The 27,102-nt window shown below is 41.5% G+C and overlaps 1 protein-coding gene across 3 annotated transcripts in view; it reads left to right on the top strand.

Moving 5' to 3' along the window:
• Positions 1 to 27,102, top strand: part of LOC119798721 (spectrin beta chain, non-erythrocytic 1) — a 141,264-nt gene that overhangs the window by 72,713 nt on the left and 41,449 nt on the right. For all 3 annotated transcript variants that reach the window (XM_038308294.1, XM_038308293.1, XM_038308296.1), the window contains 24 exons: positions 1,362 to 1,535; positions 6,059 to 6,150; positions 8,521 to 8,601; positions 10,329 to 10,444; positions 11,980 to 12,092; positions 12,698 to 12,885; positions 13,013 to 13,130; positions 15,095 to 15,253; positions 15,405 to 15,500; positions 15,585 to 15,791; positions 17,541 to 17,694; positions 17,769 to 17,920; positions 18,003 to 18,221; positions 18,308 to 18,388; positions 18,468 to 18,674; positions 18,746 to 18,957; positions 19,568 to 19,705; positions 19,781 to 19,901; positions 19,983 to 20,198; positions 20,292 to 20,711; positions 23,399 to 23,601; positions 23,740 to 23,830; positions 23,916 to 24,062; positions 26,322 to 26,585. In XM_038308294.1, coding sequence (XP_038164222.1) covers positions 1,362 to 1,535; positions 6,059 to 6,150; positions 8,521 to 8,601; positions 10,329 to 10,444; positions 11,980 to 12,092; positions 12,698 to 12,885; positions 13,013 to 13,130; positions 15,095 to 15,253; positions 15,405 to 15,500; positions 15,585 to 15,791; positions 17,541 to 17,694; positions 17,769 to 17,920; positions 18,003 to 18,221; positions 18,308 to 18,388; positions 18,468 to 18,674; positions 18,746 to 18,957; positions 19,568 to 19,705; positions 19,781 to 19,901; positions 19,983 to 20,198; positions 20,292 to 20,711; positions 23,399 to 23,601; positions 23,740 to 23,830; positions 23,916 to 24,062; positions 26,322 to 26,585 — 3,969 coding nt within the window. The remainder of the gene's footprint in view (positions 1 to 1,361; positions 1,536 to 6,058; positions 6,151 to 8,520; positions 8,602 to 10,328; positions 10,445 to 11,979; positions 12,093 to 12,697; positions 12,886 to 13,012; positions 13,131 to 15,094; positions 15,254 to 15,404; positions 15,501 to 15,584; positions 15,792 to 17,540; positions 17,695 to 17,768; positions 17,921 to 18,002; positions 18,222 to 18,307; positions 18,389 to 18,467; positions 18,675 to 18,745; positions 18,958 to 19,567; positions 19,706 to 19,780; positions 19,902 to 19,982; positions 20,199 to 20,291; positions 20,712 to 23,398; positions 23,602 to 23,739; positions 23,831 to 23,915; positions 24,063 to 26,321; positions 26,586 to 27,102) is intronic.

The raw sequence follows: 27,102 nt of genomic DNA, 5'->3' as shown, positions 1-27,102 counted from the left end.
TGTTTCTCAGCAGATTTGAGATGTTTCTCTGCAGGTTTTAGAGGTTTCTCTGCAGGTTTTAGATGTTTCTCTGCAGGTTTTAGATGTTTCTCTGCAGGTTTTAGATGTTTCTCTGCAGGTTTTAGATGTTTCTCTGCAGGATTTAGATGTTTCTCTGCAGGTTTTAGAGGTTTCTCTGCAGGTTTTAGAGGTTTCTCTGCAGGTTTTAGAGGTTTCTCTGCAGGTTTTAGAGGTTTCTCTGCAGGTTTTAGAGGTTTCTCTGCAGGTTTTAGATGTTTCTCTGCAGGATTTAGATGTTTCTCTGCAGGTTTTAGAGGTTTCTCTGCAGGTTTTAGAGGTTTCTCTGCAGGTTTTAGATGTTTCTCAGCAGATTTGAGATGTTTCTCTGCAGGTTTTAGATGTTTCTCTGCAGGTTTTAGATGTTTCTCTGCAGGTTTTAGATGTTTCTCTGCAGCTTTTAGAGGTTTCTCTGCAGGTTTTAGAGGTTTCTCTGCAGGTTTTAGAGGTTTCTCTGCAGGTTTTAGATGTTTCTCTGCAGGTTTTAGAGGTTTCTCTGCAGGTTTTAGATGTTTCTCTGCAGGTTTTAGATGTTTCTCTGCAGGTTTTAGATGTTTCTCTGCAGGATTTAGATGTTTCTCTGCAGGATTTAGATGTTTCTCTGCAGGTTTTAGATGTTTCTCTGCAGGTTTTAGAGGTTTCTCTGCAGGATTTAGATGTTTCTCTGCAGGTTTTAGAGGTTTCTCTGCAGGTTTTAGAGGTTTCTCTGCAGGTTTTAGATGTTTCTCTGCAGGTTTTAGATGTTTCTCTGCAGGTTTTAGATGTTTCTCTGCAGGTTTTAGATGTTTCTCTGCAGGTTTTAGATGTTTCTCTGCAGGTTTTAGATGTTTCTCTGCAGGTTTTAGATGTTTCTCTGCTTCAGCACAGCTGATTCTGATGATTGCAGCAAAAGCCTGTTAATTAACTATCGATGTAAATCAGCAGAAACCTCTGAAACCCGCAGGACAGCGGCCCTCCAGGACTGACTGTGGGGACGCCTGATTAAGATAACAGATCATTTCTGGAGTGAAAGCTGCAGGAGGAAATAATATACACTTGAATAAGAAAAATAAAATAGTTTTTTTCTTATTTTAAATGTAAATTGTCTTGTTCTATTGGCAAAGTGTCTCACTTTCCTCCTCAATTCAAGAAAAATTGCACTTAATTTAAGCAAAACTGACTTATTTAGATTTCCAGTTTTTGCAGTGTGCTCCAGATGCTGTTGGTTCTTCAGTTGTGCCGTCTGCAGCAGCTGGTTCCTCCTGATGTTTCCTCATGGTTGAACTCTGTTATCTAACAGTGTTTGGTCCATTTTTCTCCTCCAGCCCAAACCCACAAAGGGCCGCATGAGGATCCACTGCCTGGAAAATGTGGACAAAGCTCTGCAGTTCCTGAAGGAGCAGCGGGTCCACCTGGAGAACATGGGCTCCCACGACATCGTGGATGGAAACCACCGCCTGACGCTGGGCCTCATCTGGACAATCATCCTGCGCTTCCAGGTAAGAGGCGGACTGGACCACGGAGGCGGGACTTCCGCTTTAAGGGGGAATGAAGAGTCAGGAACTGAAACGGAACGTTTATGGTGCTTTATGACATCATCATGGCTGAAATGGGCGGACAGGATTAAGCTTTTATAAGCTGTGAGGATTAAATCCACCCTGAGAGATGAAGGGAGCTGAAATGGAGCCGATCCGTCAGATTCCAGCGGTTGGGTTTTAGGCGCTGATGTGGATGATTTCAGGGTCAGATATCGTTCTTCTAGAGTCAGACTGATTGACGTCGGTCCATGAAGGTGAGATTATATTTACTGTTAGATTATGATGTCATTGATGTTTATAAGGTGGATATAAATCCTGTTTTCTGTCTGTCAGACTTTATTCTATGATGGGAAGGAAGATCTAGTTTCTCCTCAGCTCAGGTCTGCTATGTGTGTTTTACGTTTCTGGGTCTTCTATGGCGGAGAGATCAGATCAGGTCAGAGGTCATCAGAAGTACGGATCAAGAACGCCTGAGATAAAAACATAAACAAATGACTGAGGAGAAACTAAAGGAAGGATCAGGATGAGGCGTTGGAGGCGTCGGCATTTCTCTTCTTCTAATGTGGTTGTTAAGGAAGTCCTGCTGATGCTGCAGAGAGTCGGAGCGAGGCGTCCGATGAAACAAGTCCACACTGCAAAAACAATCTAAACTTAAGTTAAAGTGTCCTAAAATAAGTGTATTTAACCTTCATTTGAGTCGGTAAATAAGATGATTTGAGTTTTTCTACTCTTAAATTTAGAGAATTAGATAATATGGACTTGAAATAAGACAATTTGCTATTTTTATTAAAGTAAATTTAGTTGTTTTTTGGCAAAGTGTTCCAGTTACCTCCTCAGAACAAATGACTTATTTAGAGTGAGATTTTTTGCAGTTCATGAACTGAAAACAACCAGAAGCACAGAGGAATACGGACCTAAACATTTTTATGAAATATTCAGCAGATGCACTACAAAAACAATCTAGAAATAAGTAAAAAAATTCTCACATTTTGTGTTTTTATCCTTAATTTGAGCAGGTAAATCAGATGATTTGCCAATGGAATGAGTATTTTTACTTTTATAATAAGATAATTAGATAAAATGCACCTGAAATAAGACAATAAAATAATTTTTTCTTATTTTAAATGTAAATTGTCTTGTTCCATTGGCAAAGTGTCTCACTTACCTTAAAAAATGCACTTATTTTAAGAAAAAATAACTTATTGAGATTAAAATTTTTTGTAGTGTGACGTCTCCTCCTCCTCTAACTAAAAAATTCTTAAATTAAGCGTATTCACCCTTAATTTAAGTCGGTTAATGAGATAGTTTGCCAATGGAATTAGTACTTTTATTCTTAAAATAAGATAATTAGCTATTATGCACTTAAAATGAGACAATAAAATTGTGTTTTCTTATTTTAGGTGTAAATTGTCTTGTTCCATTGGCAAAATGTCTCTTTTATCTCAATGCAAGAACAAATGCACTTATTTTAAGAAAAAATTACTTATTTAGATTTCCATTTTTTGCAGTGTAGTTCATCTGCTGCAGGAGGAAAAGGATGCATGAGATGCATTGAATGACTGCCGGCGTTTAAACAGCAATATATCTAAAAATAAACAGGAGAGGATGTTTAACGAGGCTTTATTCGCCACACGGAACCGTTTCTCTGCTCTCCGCCATGTTGAACGGTCCAAGTTCTCAGAAACTCTGGTATCATAACATTTTCCCAGCTTCCCAGTGGAAATGGCGACATGAGTGGGCGTTCATGTGCAGGTTTCAGGTCTGTTTTTCTTGCATATAATTATAGTAAATACCAGAAACTGTCTGTTTGGAATCTGGCATTTTTTTGTATCACTGAATTCTAAACACTGAATTTTGATCTGGTGAAAATTCACCTGCCAAAAATTCACCTGCCAAAAATTCAGCTACAAAAATTTTCCCTGCCGATGTTTCGACCTTTTGGTGACATCAGGCCAAGACAATCTACACTCGATGCAGTCCAGCAGCTTCTAACCAATGAAATTAGCTCATTAGGTCAGAAAAAAAAAAAGATTTTGGCGCAGCCGCTTCTTCCGGATCAAACCAACAGCTATTTTCACCCAGTCTGATTACATGGAAAACTCTAATGTCCGTCTATTAGTGTCTACCTGACGTTTTGTAATTTAACAAGAAAAACTCCTCATTCAGCTTCATTTAGTCGGGAAGTAAATCTGTGTCGCTGGGATTTGAATTAAAAATGCCTCTGAAATGTAAATGTTGTATGTTTGTTTTAACTGTTTCAGTGTTAAAATATATTCAGAACACATTTTTGACCTAAAATAAAAAATTCATTGTCATTATTTCTACACGGCTGAAATTTCATTTGTTATTTTCTCTTCAAGCTAAAAATTCACATTACTATTTTAAAGTGATTACATTTTCAATACTCATTTTTCAGTGTTAAAAAAATCTGCAAATAAAAAAATTCAACCTTTCAAAATTCAAACTCAATATTTTCAGCCTCCTGAGATTCAACCGGCTCTATTTCACCGTCTTAAATTCGGCGTCTAAATTCAGTGTAAAAAGGGAAGGGTTACTTCAGGTTAGGGGTGTGCAAAATAATCGTCATATCGATGCATCGCGATTCTAATTGTTGTGATCTACTGCATCGATTCTTGAAGGCAAGAATCGATTATTAAAAAAAAAAAAAAAAAATTTTTTTTTTTTTTTTTTTTTTTTTATCATTTCAGTTTTCAAGTTGAAACATTTTAATGTTTTCGTTTCATTGGTTTGAAGGACCACTGAGGCCATGTAAACGGCACTGATTATCCTTATTTTGTTATTTTAAGTTTGATGAATCCTAAGATCTTTTTGTCAGTGTGTCCACGCCGGTAATAGTAATATTTCTGTCCAGTATTTGTTTTCATGGCAACACCTCCAAAAGTCATTTCAATAAATACAGCTATGTATGAATTCGGTTGCTTTCAGTTATGTATCAATTGAAGACACTATCCAGATCATACCCAGCCAGTCAGCCACTGGTAAGGGCTGTATCCTTTTACTACAGTGTTCAGTGAAAATATTGCAATGCATCGCAATATTTCAAGTATCGTGATGCATCGTGATAGAATCGCATCGTGGCATGTGAATCGTGATTCGAATCGAATCGTGACTTCTTTGCCAATACCCACCCCTACTTCAGGTCACAGACATTAGCGATGGATTGTGGCGTCCAACACCCAGCCAATCCCGTTAGGGTTTCTTAGTCACGTGACGTGATGCCTGTGGCGCTCATACGGAAGGAAAACCAGCATGACGGAGCCGGTCATGCAAGCTAACGCTAACTCAACTACAGAAAAATGAAAGTAATAAACTCACCGTTGAGTTAGCGTTAGATTGCATGACCGGCTCCGTTAGCAATGGATTGTGGCGTCATTAGCAATGGTTTGTGGCGTCCAACACCCAGCCAATCCCGTTACGGTTTCTTAGTCACGTGACGCTTGTGGCGCTCATACGGAAGGAAAACCAGCATGACGGAGCCAATCATGCAAGCTAACGCTAACTCAACTACAGAAAAATGAAAGTAATAAACTCACCATTGAGTTAAACTGAAAAATAAGTATTGAAAATGGAATCACTTTGAAATAGTAATGTGAATTTTTAGTTTGAAGAGAAAATAACGAACGAAATTTCAACTGTGTAGAAATAATGACAATGAAATTTTTTTTTTAGGTCAAAAATGTGTTCTGAATATATTTTAACACTGAAACAGTTAAAACAAACATACAACATTTAAATTTCAGTGGCATTTTTAATTCAAATCCCAGCGACACAGATTTACTTCCATAATTTAGTCGGGAACAAAGTTATGCCCACCTGTTGAGTCACGTGACCAAATGAGCTCATTTCATTGGCTAGAAGCTGCATCAATTTTTTGCAGCTGAATTTTAACCAGATAAAAATTCAGTGTTTTATAAAATGTAGAATTTGGTATTTTGGGACAGTTTTTCTTCCATATATTTACGACCCCCCTTGAAGGCAGCATGAGTCGGTGACTGACTGGACTCGTTCTCGCAGCTTTACGTTCTCTGACTGGAACCAGTGATGCCTCCACTGGTTGTTCCTATGAATATATTTTGGTTTTATGCTGAGACGCGTTTCTCCATCCGTTCTCCTTTAAACACGAGTTTTATGACCAGAGCTCCTTTTTGAACCAGCTTCAGCTTTTCAGCTCAAGCTGAACGTATTTTTCTTGATTTAAAAACTGATCCACCTTCAGATCTTATTAAAGCTTTTCTTTGGTCGGTCGACTTAGGAATGAATGATTTCACCTCCTGGAAAGTTCTGGACATTTTAGAAAGCACGGACGCTTTATAAATCCGAATTGTCTGAAAGGATGGCTTTATAATAAATATTTTCTATGTAATCCAGATTATTGTTCGTGGATCAGACTGAAGGAATGAATCCATATTTTAAAGCTTGGTTTATCTGTTAGTGGAGTGAACTTTGGTCTCTGTGTGTCTCAGATTCAGGACATCAGCGTGGAGACGGAGGACAACAAAGAGAAGAAGTCTGCTAAAGATGCTCTGCTGCTCTGGTGTCAGATGAAGACGGCAGGGTGAGTCCACTGCCCCACCCCCCCCACCTCATTCCTAACACCTTCAGATCTCTGACAGGAGCCTCTGAACTTGGGGCCCCTCGGGGCCTCCTCACTGGTTCTTTACTGAAATGCAGATAAATGGATAAAAGAAAATGTTCAATTCTTTCTAAACTCGAATATTTCTGGAACGGCTGGAAACTCTCCGTCTCCCTGCAGCCAGAAAGCATCTGGATGTCTGGACATCCAGATGCTTTCTGGATGTCCAGACATCCAGAAAGCATCTGGATGTCTGGACATCCAGATAAACTTTTTTTAATTTACAGTAGCAGCCATTCAAAATGGCCTCTTCCCAGTCAAACGCCAGCTGACTGGCCGCCCACTTCCCTGCAACTCCCAGCCATTCAACATTTCCCCTCTTTCCTTGATGGGTCCTTGGCTGGTCCCAAACTATTCCTCTTTAAACATCAATATTTATAACAAAATATTATTTCTGTCATGATTTGTCGACATTAAGATTAAATTCTATTCAGTTTATTTCTAAAGCTCCAGTTCACATCATGTCATCTCAGGTCACTTTCCAGTTCACCAGATCATCCAGTCAGATTGATTCAAAGTTTTCTATCTAAGGAAAACCAGCTGATTGCATCGACTCATTGACTCTTCAGCAATCCCTCACACTAAGCATGCTTGTAGCGACAGTGGAGAGGAAAAACTCCCTTTGAACAGGAAGAAACCTCCAGCAGAACCAGGCTCAGTGTGAGCGGCCATCTGCTGAGGCCCACTGGGGTTCAAGGAGACAGAAGCAGACATAGAAAAAGAAGCATAGATACAAAAGGCAACTGTCAACCAGCTCCACAGGCGGCCCCGTCCAGGAAACACACAGCCAGGCAGACGAGCTAATGAACCCCCCCGCCGTCAGTATTTATCAGGTGATAAATAGAGACAAGCAAACCTAAAGCTGTGAAGAATAAATAAATTCAGGATCATTTAGAGAAGGTGTTCCAGGCGTCTCTCTGCACCAAAGCGCTTCATAGACTCGCTGACAGTAGATCAACCATCCAGACCGCTCCGATCCACCCTGCAGAACCAGAACCGCGTTTAGAGAAGCAGCTTTTACTAATTCTGCTCCGTTAATCTGAAATAAACTGTTAAAAAGCTGAAAGCCTCAGCTGCTTTAAATCCAGATTAAAAATGTGTTTGTTTGTAGCATCGTCTCACTGAGCTACATTATTAGTTTAATTCAGTCCAACTTCCTCTCGTTATTATCAAATCACTTCATTCATTTATAATATAAATGAATTATCTTTATTATTAACCCATTTAGGCCTAAAACGCCTGGAAAAAACACCTTAAAAACCTATGGCCGATTTTAAAAAATACCCCTAAAACCTGAAGTTTTTCTGTAAATTCAGCAACTGTGTCAACGCCTTAATTATTGATATCTCAGCTTCTGTAGCAGATAGAACTCAAAATATATTTTATCTTTGAAATTCTTCCAAAAAAAAAATGTGAAAAGCAGTAATCAAGAAAAAAAAAATTCAACCTTTTATTTTTTCCATATGTGATCATGTCTTCATTGAGAATGTGCAATATAAAACGTTTTCAAAATAAAGAACAAACATTACATAAATAACTATCTGATGATTACTTATTAACAGTATTATTATGCATAATAATGCATATGTCTGTGTTATAAATTGCATACAACCTACCTCCAGATGGCCACAAATCTGTCCCGGGACATATTTTGGGGGAACTGCGTCCTGAAGAGAGGTTTACATACACAGCCCAATAAATGTCTTCATCTCCGTCACAGTCACGGGTGTCCACTTTGCCATCTTTGCTCTTGTTGGAGTTTGGTTTGTTTGGTCACTGTACCTATTCGTCTCGGTAACTAGATGCATCCAAAGTTCTTCATTAAAAATATGCTCAAATGCCTGCAGCGGTGTGGCGTCTGCAGGCAAATCAACTTTCACTCCAGGTGTGCGGTTGAAAACACTCCGTGCATTGCGGTGGTAGTTCGATTGGTTCAGCGCGTTCAAAGTCATCATTTCATCTATACCGTCATCAAAGCCGACACACTCCTCAAAATCACTGCCTTCCGACAACTCTTCTCTGTCAAACTCCTCCATGTTTGCTTGAAAAAAACTTCTTTCTTCTTGCTTGACTTATATGCTCTCCCGGCGTCAATGGTAGAATGACGCAACAGCACCCCCGGCTTGAATGGTAGAAATGCGGTAATGCTTTCCCGGCCTAAATGGGTTAAATACCTTTATGTCTCTGCTTTCTGTCGTTGTTTTCCTAATGTGTTTATTTTCTAATTTCTTGCCTCTGAAATGTGATTTATTATAAAGTGATGCCTGTAAACCTGCATGATCTCCTGCTCAGGTATCCCAACGTCAACATCCACAACTTCACCACCAGCTGGAGGGACGGGATGGCCTTCAACGCCCTGATCCACAAGCACAGGTAGGACCTCATCATCCTCATCATCCTCATCATCCTTATCATCATCAGTGAAGCTGTAAGAATAAAATACAACAAGCAGTGAATTCTCAGCTAAATTTCACGTTTTTAAGTTAGAATTTTTTATTTTAATCGATTAGTTCAACTTTATTTCTGTTTTTTTTATTCCTACAGTTTCTTGTTTCTATTTTATTTGTTGAAATTGTCCCAAAAACTGATCATAAAACAGTTTTTAATTAAAAAAGTTTATGTATTCTGTTGACATTGATATACACTAGAAAAACTATCTAGAAATAAGTAAAAATGTCCTAAATTAAGTGAATTTACTCTTAATTTGAGTCGGTAAATGAGATAGTTTGCCAATGGAATGAGTATTTTTACTCTTAAAATAAGATATTTAGATGATATTTTCTTGAAAAAAGACAATTCAATTGTGTTTTCTTATTTTAAGTGTAAATTGTATTGTTCCGTTGGCAAAATGTCTCTTTTACCTCCTTAATTCAAGAACAAATGCACTAATTTTAAGAAAAGATGACTTATCTAGATTTCAATTTTTTCCAGTGATTTGTTAACGCTGCAAAAACAATCTAGAAATTAGAAGAAATATCTTGAATAAAGTTTATTTACCCTTAATTTGAGCAGGCAAATGAGAGGATTTTCCAATGGAATGAGTATTTTTACTCTTAGAATAAGATAATTAGATCATATGCACTTGAAATAAGACAATGCTATTGTTTTTTTTTTTATTATTTTAAATGTAAATCATCTTGTTCCATTGGCAAAATGTCTCAACTCCTCATTTCCAGAAGAAATGCACTTAATATAAGATAATTTTTGCAGTGTACTTCTGTTTATCTGTAATTTGAAGGTGTTTTTTCTCACATGCAGCTTATTACAAAAGGCAGCTTTTATAAAATAATGAAGAAACATTAAACCGGCAGGATAAATGGATCAGTGTTTGAATGAAGCAATAGAATGTATTTAATAAGAAATGGCTATAATATTAAAGAATCAATAAATTCCCTTTATTTAGATTAATATCCCTACTAATCCATAGTATCTGTCCTTGTTGAACCCGTATTCCTTATTTCTGCCCTTATCCTTGTTTTTTCGTTAGTTTTTCTTAAAGTCGTGTATTTAATCTCTGGGAATAATCTGCTCTTCCGTGATTCTCGGCTGTTTTCTGAGTTGAAACGGATGAAAAGCTGAATAAGGCTGATTGTTTTACTGCGAAGCTTCAGAAGAAGCAGAAAATGTTTGGAATGTGTTGATGTGATTTTCCTCACATTCAGACCTAAATGGAAAAATTTTCTCTGTTTGATCCAAAGGCTTTTATTAGATCTTCTAGTTTTTTCTGAACTAACGGAGTTAAACACTGTTTTCTATTTTTGGTTTGCATGTAGTTCAAATTAAAAGTCATGTATTATTTCTGTTCCTATCAGACAATCTGAGCCTTTTTGTCCTTTTCCTTCATAAATGCGCCCATCAAGTTTGGACATAAAGGCCAGAGAAACTCTAACAGTCTTAAATGATCAGCCTCTAAAATCTGCATGTGAGGCGTTCAGGTATCATTCTAGTTGTAGGTTTGCAGAGAATCACATTGCTTTCATAATGTCAGCTATTCTGCAGCTCCTCAGTTTAAAATGTTTTTAAACAGAAAATTTTTAAATGTTTGTCTTTAGTCTCTTTTATTAAAAAAAATGACTTTTTTTCCTCCTTAATGTTTTCAGACCCGACTTGATCGACTTTGATAAGCTGAAGAAATCAAACGCTCACTACAATCTACAGAATGCCTTCAATCAGGCCGAGCAGCACCTGGGCCTCACCAAGCTGCTGGACCCTGAAGGTCAGAGACCGACACGCCAACGCACCACAACACATAACGATACACAACAATGCACAACAACACACCAAAACACACCCCAACACACCAAAACACACCAAAATGCACCGCAACACACAGCAATGCACCACAACACACCAAAACACACCAAAACGCACCGCAACACACCAAAGCACACCAAAATGCACCGCAACACACAACAATGCACCACAACACACCAAAACACACCAAAATGCACCGCAACACACAACAATGCACCACAACACACCAAAACACACCCCAACACACCAAAACACACCAAAATGCACCGCAACACACAGCAATGCACCACAACACACCAAAACACACCAAAACGCACCGCAACACACCAAAACACACCAAAATGCACCGCAACACACAGCAATGCACCACAACACACCAAAACACAACAAAACGCACCGCAACACACCAAAACACACCAAAATGCACCGCAACACACAACAATGCACCACAACACACCAAAACACACCAAAACGCACCGCAACACACCAAAACACACCAAAATGCACCGCAACACACAGCAATGCACCACAACACACCAAAACACACCGCAACACACCAAAACACACCAAAATGCACCGCAACACACAGCAATGCACCACAACACACCAAAACACACCAAAACGCACCGCAACACACCAAAACGCACCGCAACACACCAAAATGCACCGCAACACACAACAATGCACCACAACACACCAAAACACACAGCAATGCACCACAACACACCAAAACGCACCGCAACACACCAAAACACACCAAAATGCACCGCAACACACAGCAATGCACCACAACACACCAAAACACACCAAAACGCACCGCAACACACCAAAATGCACCGCAACACACAACAATGCACCACAACACACCAAAACGCACCGCAACACACCAAAACACACCAAAATGCACCGCAACACACAACAATGCACCACAACACACCAAAACACACCCCAACACACCAAAACACACCAAAATGCACCGCAACACACAGCAATGCACCACAACACACCAAAACACACCAAAACGCACCGCAACACACCAAAACACACCAAAATGCACCGCAACACACAACAATGCACCACAACACACCAAAACACACCAAAACGCACCGCAACACACCAAAACACACCAAAATGCACCGCAACACACAACAATGCACCACAACACACCAAAACACACCAAAATGCACCGCAACACACAACAATGCACCACAACACACCAAAACGCACCGCAACACACAACAATGCACCACAACACACCAAAACACACCAAAATGCACCGCAACACACAACAATGCACCCCAACACACCAAAACGCACCGCAACACACAACAATGCACCACAACACACCAAAACGCACCGCAACACACAACAATGCACCCCAACACACCAAAACACACCAAAACGCACCGCAACACACAACAATGCACCCCAACACACCAAAACACACAAGTTTAAATAAAGGTGTTTGTCATCATCATCATCATCCTCTGTGTGCAGACATCAGCGTGGAGCATCCTGATGAGAAGTCCATCATCACCTACGTCGTCACCTACTACCACTACTTCTCCAAGATGAAGGCCCTGAAGGTGGAGGGGAAGAGGATCGGGAAGGTGAGCCGTGGAATCAGTTTGCTTCCACAGCTTTCCTCCCAGCAGCCCCAGAACCCGACCGGCTGACCTGCTTACTAAGCTCTGGTTCTGTTAGATCAGACCGAGCTACCATGGAGGTTTGGTTCGATCCGTTTACAGCAGCTGTTCAGACAGGAGTTCAGTTTCTGGTCCAAAAACCCTGAAAGATGCTGAAAAACTGCAGTAAAACACAAAGAAAGAAGATCTGAGCAGCGAAGAGTCGATCTCTGCTGCCTGGAACCAGGACTGAGGATGAGGAGGATCACATCCAGCTCACTTATTCAGCTTCACATCTCAGAAATTTAACAACAACAACTTATCTTAACTTTCTAAATAGATATTAACAGTTGTTGATTTTTTTTGTGACTACAATGAAATAAAAAAATAAAACATTTCCTGATTTATTTTAAAGCAGGAAATAGTTGAGGAGTAAAAATAACGACTAGAAAAAGCAATAAAAGTGTTAATAATAATAAAGGAAATGTTTATGTAATGAAAGGTTTATCAGTTAAATAAACAAACTTCTCTCTGTTATCAGTTCTGTTTTTCCTGACGCTGTTTTTTTTCTCCCGCGCTTCGTCTGGCAGGTTCTGGATCACGCTCTGGAGACGGAGAAAATGATCGAGAAGTACGAGTCTCTGGCGTCGGACCTGCTGGAGTGGATCGAACAGACCATCATCATCCTCAACAACAGGAAGTTTGCCAACTCTCTGGTGGGCGTCCAGCAGCAGCTGCAGGCCTTCAACACGTACCGCACCGTGGAGAAACCACCAAAGTCAGCTTCTGCCGTTTCACGCTCCTCTTTCAATGGAACATCTAACATGGAAAACATGTTTAACCTTCTGTTAATCCTCAGATTATGGCTGTAATGATCAGTCCTCTCCATCTTTGTGTGCCATCAGGTTTACAGAGAAGGGGAACCTGGAGGTTCTGCTCTTCACCATCCAGAGTAAGATGAGAGCCAACAACCAGAAGGTCTTCACCCCCAGAGAGGGAAAACTCATCTCTGACATCAACAAGGTAACTTCCCACTGGGAAAACGATCAAGAAATAAGTAAAAATCTCTTAAATTAAGTGTATTTACTCTTAATTTGAGCAGGTAGATGAGATGATCTACCGATGGAATGAGTGTTTTACCCTTAAAACAAGATAATTAGATAAGATGCACTTGAAATGACACAATGCAAGTGTAGTTACCTTCAATTTGAGTAGCGTTTTTACCCTTAAAATAAGATAAATTGGATATTCACTTGAAATAAGAGACTGAAGTCTTTTTTTTCATATTTTAGTGTAAATTGTCCTGTTCCATTGGCAAAGTGTGTCATGAAACGAGGACAGATGGACCCAGTATTCAAGGAGAGACAGTCAGTAGGAAAGTTCAAAACGTTTATTAAATAACCAACCAAACTGAAGTGGAGCTGTGGCTCGCGGATACTGCAGGCGGGGGGTCGGGGCACCGCCCAATCTCAGACAATCTGGTTTAACAGTCCAGTCCAAGAATGTCTCCAAAGCTGGAGTTCCAGAGGTCTTGCAGGGAGCCGATCCTGGTCAGGGATTCAGAACAGACAGGAACAGGATCCAGACTTCCAGGCATCCACAGGCTCCCAGGAGGGTTCAGAGTCTGACTGGGACCAGAAGCATGACCAGGTGGTCACGCACAGAAGCAGACAGGATCAGGTGCAGACAGGCAGGCTCAGTGGAAGAGGGTAGCAGAGACAGGACGTGGAACCAGAACTTGATGCAGGACTTTAAACTGGTCTCCTCCCTGGAGCCAGGCTTACTGGATAAAAACTGAACCTCCCCACATATTGAGCCAAAAACCCAGAGGACTCCGTGGGGGAGGAACAGTGGACGATCAGGAGACGAGACAAACACAAAAACCCTCTTTCCACTGGCTGCCAGGATCCAGGACATGAACCAAGGCAAAAACTGAACAGACAGACTGACAGAAAACAGATATTCATCTGGCCATGAATGCTCAGGCTGAACAGAATATATAAACCAGAGGAAACAGGTGAGAGGAATAAATTATAATTGAGGCAGGGAGGGAAAACGACAGGTGAAAGGAATGACCAATTAAGGGAGAGCAAAAAGGCCAGATCATGACAAAGTGTCTCACTTCCAGCCATCCATCCATTTTCAAAAACGCTTTATCCCAAGCAGGGTGGCGAGGGGTGCTGGTTCCTATCTCCAGCTCTCTATGGGCAGAGGCGCGGTCCACCCTGGACAGGTCTCCAGTCCATCGCAGAAAGTGTCTCACTTACCTGCTCAATTCAAGAATAAAACTTTACTTACTTAGATTTACATTTTTTTCAGTGTAGATTTCAATTTTTTGCTGTGCACACTAGAAAAAGGATCAAAAAATAAGTCAAACTTTCTTAAAGTAAGCGTATTTACAATTAGTTTGAGTCGGTAAATAAGTAAATATATTTTGCCAATGGAATGAGTATTTTTAATTCTTAAAAAAAAAGATATTTACATAATAAGCACTTGAAATGAGACAATGAAATTGTGTTTTCTTTTGTCTTGTTCCATTGGCAAAATGCCTCTTTTACCTCCTCAATCCAAGAACAAATGCACTTATTTTAAGAAAAAAATGACTTGTATAGATTTAGATTTTTTCCAGTGCAGAGAAAACATCTGGAATGTTCTGATCAGCATCTTGTCGGCTCTTTGGGAAGAACTGTTTGTGTTTTTTAGCATATTTTCTAACTAGATAAAATTATTTTAGACGTTCTGATGTAGTTTTTAAAGTTTAAATCACTAAGCTGAGGTATGGAGCTCCCTCTGAAGGGCTGCCTCAGTGATGATGACGGAGAGAAGCTGCTGCTCCTCCCACTGACTCTAACGGTCTGCGGTTCTCCCTCCTGGTCCGTTTTGGACCTCGGTGAATTCCGGAGGCGTCTCTGTAGGTTGTGATTTTCCGTCTGCTAGCAGCGTCTCCTCCCGCTCACTGTTCACCTCCTGGGTATGTTTGTTTTCAGGCGTGGGAGCGTCTGGAGAAGGCGGAGCACGAGCGGGAGCTGGCTCTGAGGACGGAGCTGATTCGTCAGGAGAAGCTGGAGCAGCTGGCCCGCCGCTTCGACCGTAAGGCGGCCATGAGGGAGACGTGGCTGAGTGAGAACCAGAGGCTGGTCTCTCAGGTAGAACACCTGGATGGGTTCTGTTCAGCAGCGCTGCAGCCTTTTAGTTCTAAACCAGAAGGTTTCAGTGATGAACTCCTGTTTTCCTTCCTTTCCTCTGTTTCCTCTCCTTGTCTCCTTTCTTCTCCTGCTTCCTGTTATCTTTCCTCAGGATAATTTCGGATATGACCTCCAGGCCGTTGAAGCCGCCACAAAGAAACACGAAGCCATAGAAACGGACATCGCGGCGTACGAGGAGCGAGTTCAGGTCCGCCTCAGCTTCTCCTCATCCGCAGGTTAATCCTTCCGTCAGAACTTCATCAGCCGCCTCCTCTCTCCTCTGTCCATGCAGGCGGTGGTTGCCGTGGCGAAGGAGCTGGAGGCGGAGAGTTACCATGACATCAAGCGCATCACAGCCAGGAAGGACAACGTGATCCGTCTGTGGGAGTACCTGCTGGAGCTGCTGAGGGCCCGGCGCCACAGGCTGGAGCAGAACCTGGGCCTGCAGAGAGTCTTCCAGGAGATGCTCTACATCATGGACTGGATGGACGAGATGAAGGTAGCATCAGCGCCTCGCCTCACAGCCTTTATTCCTAAACTCCACTTATGAAGAAAATACATTAAACCGTCTAAATAAAAATAGTTTTAGAGACGCTCCTGTTGCAAAGCTTCTAAGAAATAATTAGAATTAATCCTAATTAAATTATCTGACATTCATTTAATTTATATCCTGGTCAAAGTTTCTGTGTTTATCTTTATAAACTGGTCAAGGCTTAAAACTTGGTCTCCAGTTGTTTAAATTTCCTTAAATTGTATTTTATTTTCAGTCAGAATTACACCTTTTAGTAAAAAATTCAACATTTTAAACCAAAATCTTAACTGGTATTTATCCTTTATATTCACACTGTTACGGACTAATTGGCTGATTCTCTATGTTTGCTTAGATTTCAGTAAAATAGAAACAATAATGATTAAAAACACCAAAAACACACCTTAGTTGAGCTGTTTCTGCTTCCTGTATAATAAGGTTTTTTATTCCAGTCTGGATTTAGGTGTTAAAATTCATTTACTGATGTATTTCTTTAATGAAGAACATTGATGAACTAAAAGCTGCTGTTCCGCTGCTCAAACTTCATTCACTGGAAAAATGATCTAGAAATGAGTAAAAAGGATTTTATGCGTCTAATTTAGAATTAAGGCTTCAAAAACCAAAAGATTTATTTACGTACTGAATTAAGGGTAAATACACTTCATTTGAGAAATCTTTACTTATTTCTAGATCATTTTTGCAGTTTAGATTTCTCAATTGAAGTGTATTTACCCTTAATTCAGTAGGTAAATAAGATGATTTACAAATGGAATAAGATTTTTTACTCTTAGAAAAGATAATTAGATGATATGCACTTGAAATAAGACGATTCAGTTGTTTTTTTCTTATTTTAAATGTAATTTGTTTTGTTCCATTGGCAAAGTGTCTCATTTACCTCAATTCAAGATAAAATGCTGCTATTTCAAGGAAAAAATTACTTACCGGTATTTAGATTTAGATTTTTTTGCAGTGTGATATTCATGCAGAACTTTAACTAAAAGTCGAGAAATATTTCTGGTTAATCAAAGAAGGTCAGAGATAGAAAAATTATAAACATGAAGCAGAAAAGATGGAAAAAGGCTGCAGGACGGATTTCATCCATTTTAACTGGAAAAACAATTCGCTGCTCAGTTTATTTGTAGAAATAACATTTTATCCCTCAGGAATAAAAAATTCAGCTCCTGAGAAATTTCTCTCCAGTTTCCTCTGAATCCTGTTTTAAAACAAAAGAAAAACTGACTGCATAGTGTTGTCAGCAGGTGGCGCTGTAGGTTCACACATGAGCAGAAGTCCCTGAAAGCAGAGAAGGATAAGAGTTAAAAAACAATCCTGATGATGATGATGATCCAGTCAGGTTGATTCAAAGTTTTCTATCTAAGGAAAACAGCCAAACAGGAACAGACCAGATGAAGCTACTATGAGAAAAAGCAGAGAGAGCAGAACGTTAGAGATTGAACTAACAGATTCTGCAGAGTGGGAGAATAGAGATAGAATGAAGCAGAATGATGAAAAAGGGGTCCCTATGTCCTCCAGCAGTCTAAGCCTATAGCAGCAGAACTATAGAGATGGAATGAAGCAGAAAAGGGTCCCTAATATTTAATGAACTAAAGTTGCATTTTAGTGCAAAATGTTTCATTATGATCCTGTTTTTAGCTGAATGTTGTTGAACTGTGACCTCCTGTCACCGCGCCGACCTTTGACCCCTCTGTCCGCCTGCAGATGCTGCTGCTCTCTCAGGATTACGGCAAACACCTGCTGGGTGTGGAGGACCTGCTGCAGAAACACGCTCTGGTGGAAGCCGACATCGCCATTCAGGCCGACCGAGTCCAAAACGTCAACAGTAACGCTCAGAAGTTTGCCACCGACACAGAAGGTACCGCCGTACTGCTCAGCTTCTGCTTCCTGCCTCCTGCGCTCTTCCTCACCCCCCATCCTCCTCCTCCTCAGGTTATAAGCCCTGTGACCCGCAGGTCATCAGGGACCGCGTGGCCCACATGGAGTTCTGCTACCAGGAGCTGAGCCAGCTGGCAGCTGAACGCCGAGCTCGCCTCGAGGAATCCCGCCGACTCTGGAAGTTCTTCTGGGAGATGGCGGAAGAGGTTCTCCTCACTTCACCTCTGATCATTAATACACATGGAGGGTTTCCATGGCGATGGAACTGATGGAGTTTGTGCTCTGCAGGAGGGATGGATCAGGGAGAAGGAACAGATCCTGTCCTCTGAGGATTATGGGAAGGACCTGACAGGCACGGTGCGCCTGCTCAGTCAGCACAAAGCCTTCGAGGACGAGATGAGCGGGCGAGCCGCCCACCTGCAGCAGACCATCAAACAAGGCAAGGACCTGGTGGCCGACAACCACTTCGGCGCCGAGAAGATCAAGGAGCGGATCCGGGACATCGAGGTAGCCGACCTGCTGCTGAGGAAACACACAGGAAACGCTTTTATTTTGAAAGAGCCACCCTAACAGCTTCTTTCCCCCGTTTGCAGGAGCAGTGGGCAGCTCTGGAGCGTCTGTCTGCTGTGAGAAAAGCACGCCTGCAGGCGGCGTGCAACCACCACCAGTTCCAGGTGAGAACTCGCCACGATGACCTCATTCCAGACCCGAAACGTCGTCTCTGTCTGATCAAACCCAACCGTCTCCCTGCAGGCTGATGCAGATGACATCGACACATGGATGCTGGACGTTCTGCGCATCGTCTCCAGCGTGGACGTCGGCCATGACGAGTTCTCCGCTCAGGCTCTGGTGAAGAAACACAAAGACGTCGCAGAGGAGATCAGCAGCTATCGGCCCGCCATCGACGCTCTGCATGAGCAGGCCCAGACGCTGCCGCCGGAGAGGGCCAACTCCGAGGAGGTACACCTGCAGCTCCTTCATATCCCACTCAGATTCAAGCTGGTTCCTGACGGCCATCTCCACCTCTGTAGGTCCAGAACCGGCTGGCGGGCATTGAAGAGCGCTACAAGGAGGTGGCAGAACTGACCCGGCTCAGGAAGCAGGCCCTGCAGGACGCCCTGGCGCTCTACAAGCTGCTGACTGAAGCCAGCGCCTGCGAGCTTTGGATCGACGAGAAGGAGCAATGGCTCAACAGCATGGAGATCCCAGAGAAACTGGAAGACCTGGAGGTCATCCAGCACCGGTGAGAACTTCACCGGACTTGGATCTTCCATTAATGTTCTGGACTCCACAAAGTCGGTCCTGGAGTGCCGCTGTCCTCACTGGAAAAACGATCTAGAAAAAAATGAATATTTCTTAAAATACGTGTATTTACCCTTAATTTGAGTAGGTAAATGAGATAGTTTGCCAATGGAATGAGTATTTCTACTCCTAAAATAAGATAATTAGATAAAATGCACTTGAAATAAGATAAAGCAATTGTTTTTTCCTTTTTAAAGTGTAAATTGTCTTATTCCTTGTTCCAAATGTATTTTTTATCTCCTCAATCCAAGAACAAATGCACTTATTTTAAGAAAAGATAACTAGATTTAGATATTTTCCAGTGCTGCAGGGTTTAGTGGCTTCCTGCTCGGCTGATTTTAATTGAAAGCTGATTATCAGGCTTTTGCTCGGCTGCAGTCATCGTAATCAGCTGTGCTAAAGCAGGGAAACCTCTAAACCTGCAGGACAGCGGCCCTCCAAGGCCAACTTTTGGGATGCCTGTTCTAGATGTTTGCAGACAATGCACAGAAATATCCATCAACATGAATGTCTTCATGTTCTTCATGGTTTATCTTTTCATATCCGTCTAGGTTTGAGAATCTGGAGCCGGAGATGAACAGCCAGGCCTCCCGGGTCGCCGTGGTGAACCAGGTAGCCAGGCAGCTGATCCACAGCGGACATCCCAGTGAGAGGGAGATCAAGACCCAGCAGGACAAACTCAACACCAGGTAATCAGACTGGGTTAAAACCAGTTCAGAGTCCTGGATCGGAACCGATGATGATGATGGTGTTTGTCTGTCTAGGTGGAGTCAGTTCAGAGACCTGGTGGACCAGAAGAAGGAGATCCTGAACTCAACTCTGGGAGTCCAGAACTACCACCTGGAGTGTAATGAGACCAAGTCCTGGATCAAAGAGAAGACCAAGGTACTGCACCTATCCACTCCACCTCTGCGGCCGTCGGTTTGACTCCTAAAGACCCTCAGGACATCCAAAACTCTCTTCCAGGTGATTGAGTCCACGCAGGAGCTGGGCAACGATCTGGGCGGAGTCATGGCTCTGCAGAGGAAGCTAACAGGGATGGAGCGGGACCTGGTTGCCATCGAGGACAAACTGAAAGACTTGGAGAAAGAGGCGGAGGGTTTGTCTTCCGAACACCCGGAGCAGTACGCAGCGATCAAAGGACAGCTGGCTGAGATCACCAGCGTCTGGAATGAGATGAAGGTTAGAGAATGACTGCCTGTTTGATGACGTCGTCTTTTCCTTTCTCGCATTGATCACTATAGAGACGATCCATTTCTTCTCCTCTGTTTCTAGGGGACGTTGAAAAACCGTGAGGAGTCTCTGGGCGAGGCCAGCAAGCTGCAGCAGTTCCTGCGAGACTTGGACGACTTCCAGTCATGGTTGTCCCGGACGCAGACGGCCATCGCCTCGGAGGACATGCCGAACACTCTGGCTGAGGCCGAGAAGCTGCTCTCCCAGCACGAAAACATCAAGAACGAGATCCGCAACTATGAGGAGGACTACCAGAAGATGCGGGACATGGGCGAGATGGTGACGCAAGGCCAGACGGACGCTCAGTACATGTTCCTCAGGCAGCGTCTTCAGGCGCTGGACACCGGCTGGAACGAGCTGCACAAGATGTGGGAGAACCGACAGAACCTGCTGTCCCAGTCCAACACCTACCAGCTGTTCCTGAGGGACACCAAGCAGGCCGAGGCCTTCCTCAACAACCAGGTAATGCCTGCTGAAACCGTACCGCCAGAAAGGCCTTGGGTTCGGCACAGAGGCTCTGCTTCTTCCCTCTGATCTAATTCTCATAGCATTTTCTGGGGTTGCTGCTAAAAATAAATCAGTTGATGTTGTTAAATCAGCCTTATGGTAAGAAGGTCTGATGCTGCCCCCTGCTGGCAAATGAGTTTTTTTTCAGTAATATATTTATCTCACTGATCTCTATTTATTCCCTAGATTGCTGATTGCCCGTTGGCAGTACGGAGCTGAAGTTAAGCCACCAGCCGCCATATTGGTACTCCCTTTTTAGAGCGGTCGCATTGTGAACAATCCATGTGCTACAGCATCAACAACGACAATCTCATTTTAAGGGGGACTTAAGACTTTTAAAATAAAGATAAATTCCTCACTTTGACACAGACTGGCTGTTTCATAGCATCAGTAGATTAACTTTAACTGAGAATAAAAAACAGGCCCATCATATTGCATCATTATGAAGTCATTTAAGTCTATAAATCATGTAATATAACATATTATAAAATCCATAACTATAAAAATAATGTATTAATGGTGCAGAATAATACAGATGAGCCAAATGTGCTAAATTAATGATGTACATGTAATATACATCTATTGATGACATTGCTATGGTAATTACATTTTACATATAATTTCAAGATTTTACATCAAGACTGAATTACAAATACACGTCTGTTAATGCTATAATATTTTCCTATTTGCAAATTATGCATAAATGATTCTATACACACTGCCGTTCAAGAGTTTGGGGTCACATTGAAATGTCCTTATTTTTGAAGGAAAAGCTCTGTACTTTTCAATGAAGATAACTTTAAACTAGTCTTAACTTTAAAGAAATACACTCTATACATTGCTAATGTGGTAAATGACTATTCTAGCTGCAAATGTCTGGTTTTTGGTGCAATATCTACATAGGTGTATAGAGGCCCATTTCCAGCAACTATCACTCCAGTGTTCTAATGGTACAATGTGTTTGCTCATTGGCTCAGAAGGCTAATTGATGATTAGAAAACTCTTGTGCAGTCATTTTCACACATCTGAAAACAGTTTAGCTCGTTACAGAAGCTACAAAACTGACCTTCCTTTGAGCAGATTGAGTTTCTGGAGCATCACATTTGTGGGGTCAATTAAACGCTTAAAATGGCCAGAAAAAGAGAACTTTCATCTGAAACTCGACAGTCTATTCTTGTTCTTAGAAATGAAGGCTATTCCATGCGAGAAATTGCTAAGAAATTGAAGATTTCCTACAACGGTGTGTACTACTCCCTTCAGGGGATAGCACAAACAGGCTCTAACCAGAGTAGAAAAAGAAGTGGGAGGCCGCGTTGCACAACTGAGCAAGAAGATAAGTACATTAGAGTCTCTAGTTTGAGAAACAGACGCCTCACAGGTCCCCAACTGGCATCTTTATTAAATAGTACTCACAGTATTCAGTTTGTGCTGCCCCTTTGAAAGGAGTAGTATAATGTTTGAGTTGATTTTTTTCCATCAAACATAACATCATAACATGCAAAATATTTCAGCTCATGACTTTTCAAATAAGAAATAATGCAAACACTACAAAAACGAGAGCATCAGCCACTTAATAAAGAATTACTACATTAACATTTCACAGTGAATAACTTTCTATTTCCTCTACTTTCTATTTTCTAACGTTAGACCCAATGGCTAACTCAGTCAATGTCTTCCAGTCAGTCTGAGATAGCCAGACTAATGTTATGCTACATACTATATATACATATTATACTATAGTATATATGGATTGGCATATATATGGATTTATTGGTTAGTTCATCCACTGACTCTAAATTACCTTTCAGGTCTAAGCACCTAAAACATTATACATACATACAGGGAAAGAAAGAAGGCACAGAGACAATTAATTTAGTTACTCGTGAGGAGAGCAGGAAGAGACTGCAGAGTTTACAAATCTCCAACCCACTCTGCCGGTCTTCAGCTTTTTCCTTGCTTATTAAAGTCAGGGGATGTCCCTAATTACACCAGCTGAGGTTTAACTAAGGGAAAGGGAAACACAATGATCTTACTTTAAACCTCAGTACATAGGTTAAAACAAAGCATGTGGTTGTTTTACAATTGAATTGTTCCAAGAACGCATGTTTAGAAGAAACATGTGATAGAGGCTGTTCAGGCCTCTTTCACAACATGACCTTTATCTGGAACGATCTTTAGCAAGAGTTAATAATCGATAAATCACACATTATACATCATATTAGTTCATTAGTACACAACCCATGAAACACAAACGGAGTATAAATAAAATATTTCTAGCATTACCTGTGGAACATCTTCCTATAGCCGGCAAGCAGCTTGTTTTTGCAGCCAAATGCTGCACAGGTAGAAATATTTAGTGCGCAACTTCTTGGGAGTTGGGAGTACCAACATGGCGGACGGTGGCTTCACTTTTTTCAGGAATCCAGTGAATAAATAGAGATCAGTGGTTTATCCGGACAAAAAAAGAGAAAATAAATGCTGCGGATAATCCTGTCTGACTGATTCTTATTGATTTGATTGATGCAGAAGGTGTTAAGCGAGTTACTAAAACCCGCGTATAAAAGTGACGCTGAAGTTCAACATGAGGCCAATGAGCTGAACCTCTCTGAACACTGGGTGACACTCGGCTGTCTGGTTTTCAGGAGTATGTTCTGGCTCACACCGAGATGCCCACCACCCTGGAGGGGGCCGAGGCCGCCATCAAGAAGCAGGAGGACTTCATGACCACCATGGATGCCAGTGAGGAAAAGATCAGCGGTGTTGTTGACACAGGACGCCGCCTGGTTACTGACGGCAACATCAACGCCGAGCGCATTCAGGAGAAGGTGGACTCCATCGACCAGAGGTGACCAAGGTTCTTCTTGATAAAACATCTTCTTTGGTCTTTTGAGGTGTTTGTCACCAAGGTTGAACTGGTCTGTAAAAAGTTATTGAAGAGACGTAGTTGATGTCAACACTTTGGTGTTCCTGTTTTGTTTTTCAGACACAAGAAAAACCGACAGGCAGCAAAAGATCTGCTGATGAAGCTGAAGGACAACAGAGACCTGCAGAAGTTCCTGCAGGACTGCCAAGAGGTGAAACCCTCGTGTTCACAGCTCAAAGCCGTCATGTGACGGTAAAGATGTCCCGGTCGGTCGTTTACCATCTGCTTGTCCCCAGCTGTCCCTGTGGATCAACGAGAAAATGCTGACCGCCCAGGACCTGACGTACGACGAGGCCAGGAACCTCCACAGCAAGTGGCTGAAACATCAGGCCTTCATGGCAGAGCTGCAGTCCAACAAGGAGTGGCTGGATAAGATTGAAAAGGTCCGGAAAGCTTGAACAGAAGCTTTATCTCTGCAGGAAGTAAAAGCTTCGCATTTTTACACATTTGAATTAAAATCTTTTCTAAATGGAGTTAATATTTGATGATATAGTCTTTATGATGCTAGCTTAGTTTAGCATGAAGTCTTCGTCTTTTAAGGTCCTGCTGAGACATTAGTCCTTTAATCCTGGAGATGTTCTTCGGGTGACAGAAGGCCGACTTTGTTCCTGTCTGAGTCCATCACTACACCCAGATGTAGAGCCCATGTTTATAGCTGGATTAGATTCAATTCTATTCAGTTTATTTCTATAGCGCCAATTCACAACACCTGTCATCTCAAGGCACATTCCCTCACACTAAGCATGCTTGTAGCGACAGTGGAGAGGAAAAACTCCCTTTGAACAGGAAGAAACCTCCAGCAGAACCAGGCTCAGTGTGAGCGGCCATCTGCTGAGGCCCACTGGGGTTCAAGGAGACAGAAGCAGACATAGAAAAAGAAGCATAGATACAAAAGGCAACTGTCAACGAGCTCCACAGGCGGCCCCGTCCAGGAAACACACAGCCAGGCAGACGAGCTCCGAGCCAGCTCCCATGTCAGAGGATGAAGAGAGCACATCCAGTTAGTCACAGTCAGAGAAACAGGACTACACTGGAAAACAGGCCAAGCTCCAACATCTAGAAACAAAGGTGTTGATGGCAGCAGCACAGCTGATATTTCTCTCCAGGATGGAGTCACAGCCAAACAGGAACAGACCAGATGAAGCTACTATGAGAAAAAGCAGAGAGAGCAGAACGTTAGAGATTGAACTAACAGATTCTGCAGAGTGGGAGAATAGAGATAGAATGAAGCAGAGCAGAACGATAGATGAACCTGGATGTTAACTTTAAAACACTCTTCCTTTTTGTTCAAAGGAAATGTACCTAGTTTTATACATCCAGGACTTCCGTTGCTCCATAATCCCTTGTGATTTATTGACTGTAATATAAAGCTGCATGTCATCTGCATAGTAATGATCGTCTGAGTGAGGAGAGCATGTAGATATAGCATAGGAAGGACCCTAAATGATCTTGTTTGTTTTATCCATCCTTTCTTAATTGGGCAAACTTAGCTGCTAATAATTTGATTTAACTTTGTTGACATTTCTCTGTTATAACCTTGTTTTGGGTAAAGGTAATTCAGCGTGGTATTTGTTATATTCAAAGCTAATTTGTTCCTTTGTAGCTTAGCCTGTGTTAATGGCTGTTATGCTAGCTTAGCCTTGTTATTCCGGATTTATTTATATTTTCCTAATTTATCTGTTTTTGGCAAACCTTTGTTTAATTTAGCTTTGCTGTGAGTTTGCTTTAACTTTGTATCCTTGTTATATTTGACCTTATGTTTAAACTATATCTTCTTTTGCTGGTGAAGATTCTCAGTCATCCAGGTCATAGTCATTCCGTAAAAATTCAAAAAATATCCACTGGAAACCAAGTCCAGTGGATATTTTTTGAATTTTTACGGAATTTAAAAAAAAAAACGTTTCTAAACAAAACAATCCACTGGACTTTGTTTGCAAGTTTGAAGATGTTTCGCTTCCCATTCAGGAAGATTTTTTAATTCAAAATGTCAGAAATAGCGTTATGGTCCGCTCTATGGGGGTGGGGGTTGCGATGATAATCACATAGAGGGGACCAAAACACCTCGCCTGTTTCAGCCAGGCCAACTATTCCCTCTAACGTCCCCCCTTTCAGAGACATAGACAGGTATGGGGCATTGCAGGCTAACAAAGAAGCCAAACGACCCCCATTCCTAAGGGGGGGACCCGTTCATCCGTTTCTATTTGCATGTTTTCTAAACTAAAACCAGGCTTTGTTGGGCTGCTGGATAAAACCTGGAACTAAACGCTATTTCTGACATTTTGAATTGAAAAAGCTTCCTGGATGGAAGAGAAACGTCTTCAAACTTGGAAACAAAGTCCAGAGGATTGATTTTTTACTTTTATATCTTCTTTTATGCATCTAAAACTAGCCTGAGCTAACTAAGTTATTCTGGATAGTTTATACTACCTTGGATATCTTATTTCTTTAAAGAAAAAACTTACCTTCAATCTTATCTGACTTCAGGTTCTTTTATTCCACTTTGATGAACTTTGTCTTAATGTTGCCCAGGAGACATTTTCTGTTCGAATCAGATTAAAGTTTACCTAAACTCTAGTTCTTTTTTCTGTCATGCTTAAAGAACCAAACATTTGCTGAATGTTTCTGTGAACGTTCTGCTGCAGGACGGCCAGGCGCTGGCAGCAGAGAAGCCAGAGACGGAGGCCATGGTGAAGGAGAAGCTGGCGTCCCTGAAGACCATGTGGGAGGTCCTGGAGTCCACCACCCAGACCAAGGCCAAGTGTCTGTTTGATGCCAACAAGGCCGAGCTGTTCACGCAGAGCTGCGCCGACCTCGACAAGTGGCTGACCGGCCTGGACGGCCAGCTCCAGTCCGACGACTTTGGCAAAGACCTCACCTCCGTTAACATCATGCTGAAGAAGCAGCAGGTGAGTATATGACACCGTGGAAAAAGGGAAACACACAGAAATTATTTCTTTTTTCCTGATTCAGCTGCTAGATGAATTATTTTAAGCGTTTGGCAATTTGTTGTGGTGGAGGCAAAGACCTTTCCACACTGCAAAAATTATCCTGAAATAAGTAAACATTTCTTTAATTTACCCTTAATTTAAGCAGGTAGATAAGATAGTTTGCCAATGGAATTAGTATTTTTACTCTTAAAATATGATAATTATATAATATGCACTTGACATAAGACAATCTAATAGTTCTTTTCTCATTTTATTTGAAAAGTGTCTCATTTGCCTACACTGGAAAAAATCAAAATCTAGATAAGTCATTATTTTCTTGAAATAAGTGCATTTGTTTTTTCATTGAGGAGCTAAAAGAGACATTTTGCCAATGGAATAAGACATTTTACATTTAAAACAAGAAAAAACAGTTGCCATGTCTTATTTCAAGTGCATTTTATCTAAATATCTTATTTTTTAGGAGTAAAAATACCAA

The sequence above is a fragment of the Cyprinodon tularosa genome, unplaced genomic scaffold (genome assembly GCF_016077235.1).
Source record: "Cyprinodon tularosa strain WSP-4 unplaced genomic scaffold, ASM1607723v1 ctg634, whole genome shotgun sequence".
NCBI lineage: Eukaryota > Metazoa > Chordata > Actinopteri > Cyprinodontiformes > Cyprinodontidae > Cyprinodon > Cyprinodon tularosa.
The sequence above is the reverse complement of the archived record's forward strand: the minus strand, read 5'-3'. Positions and strand labels throughout refer to the sequence as shown.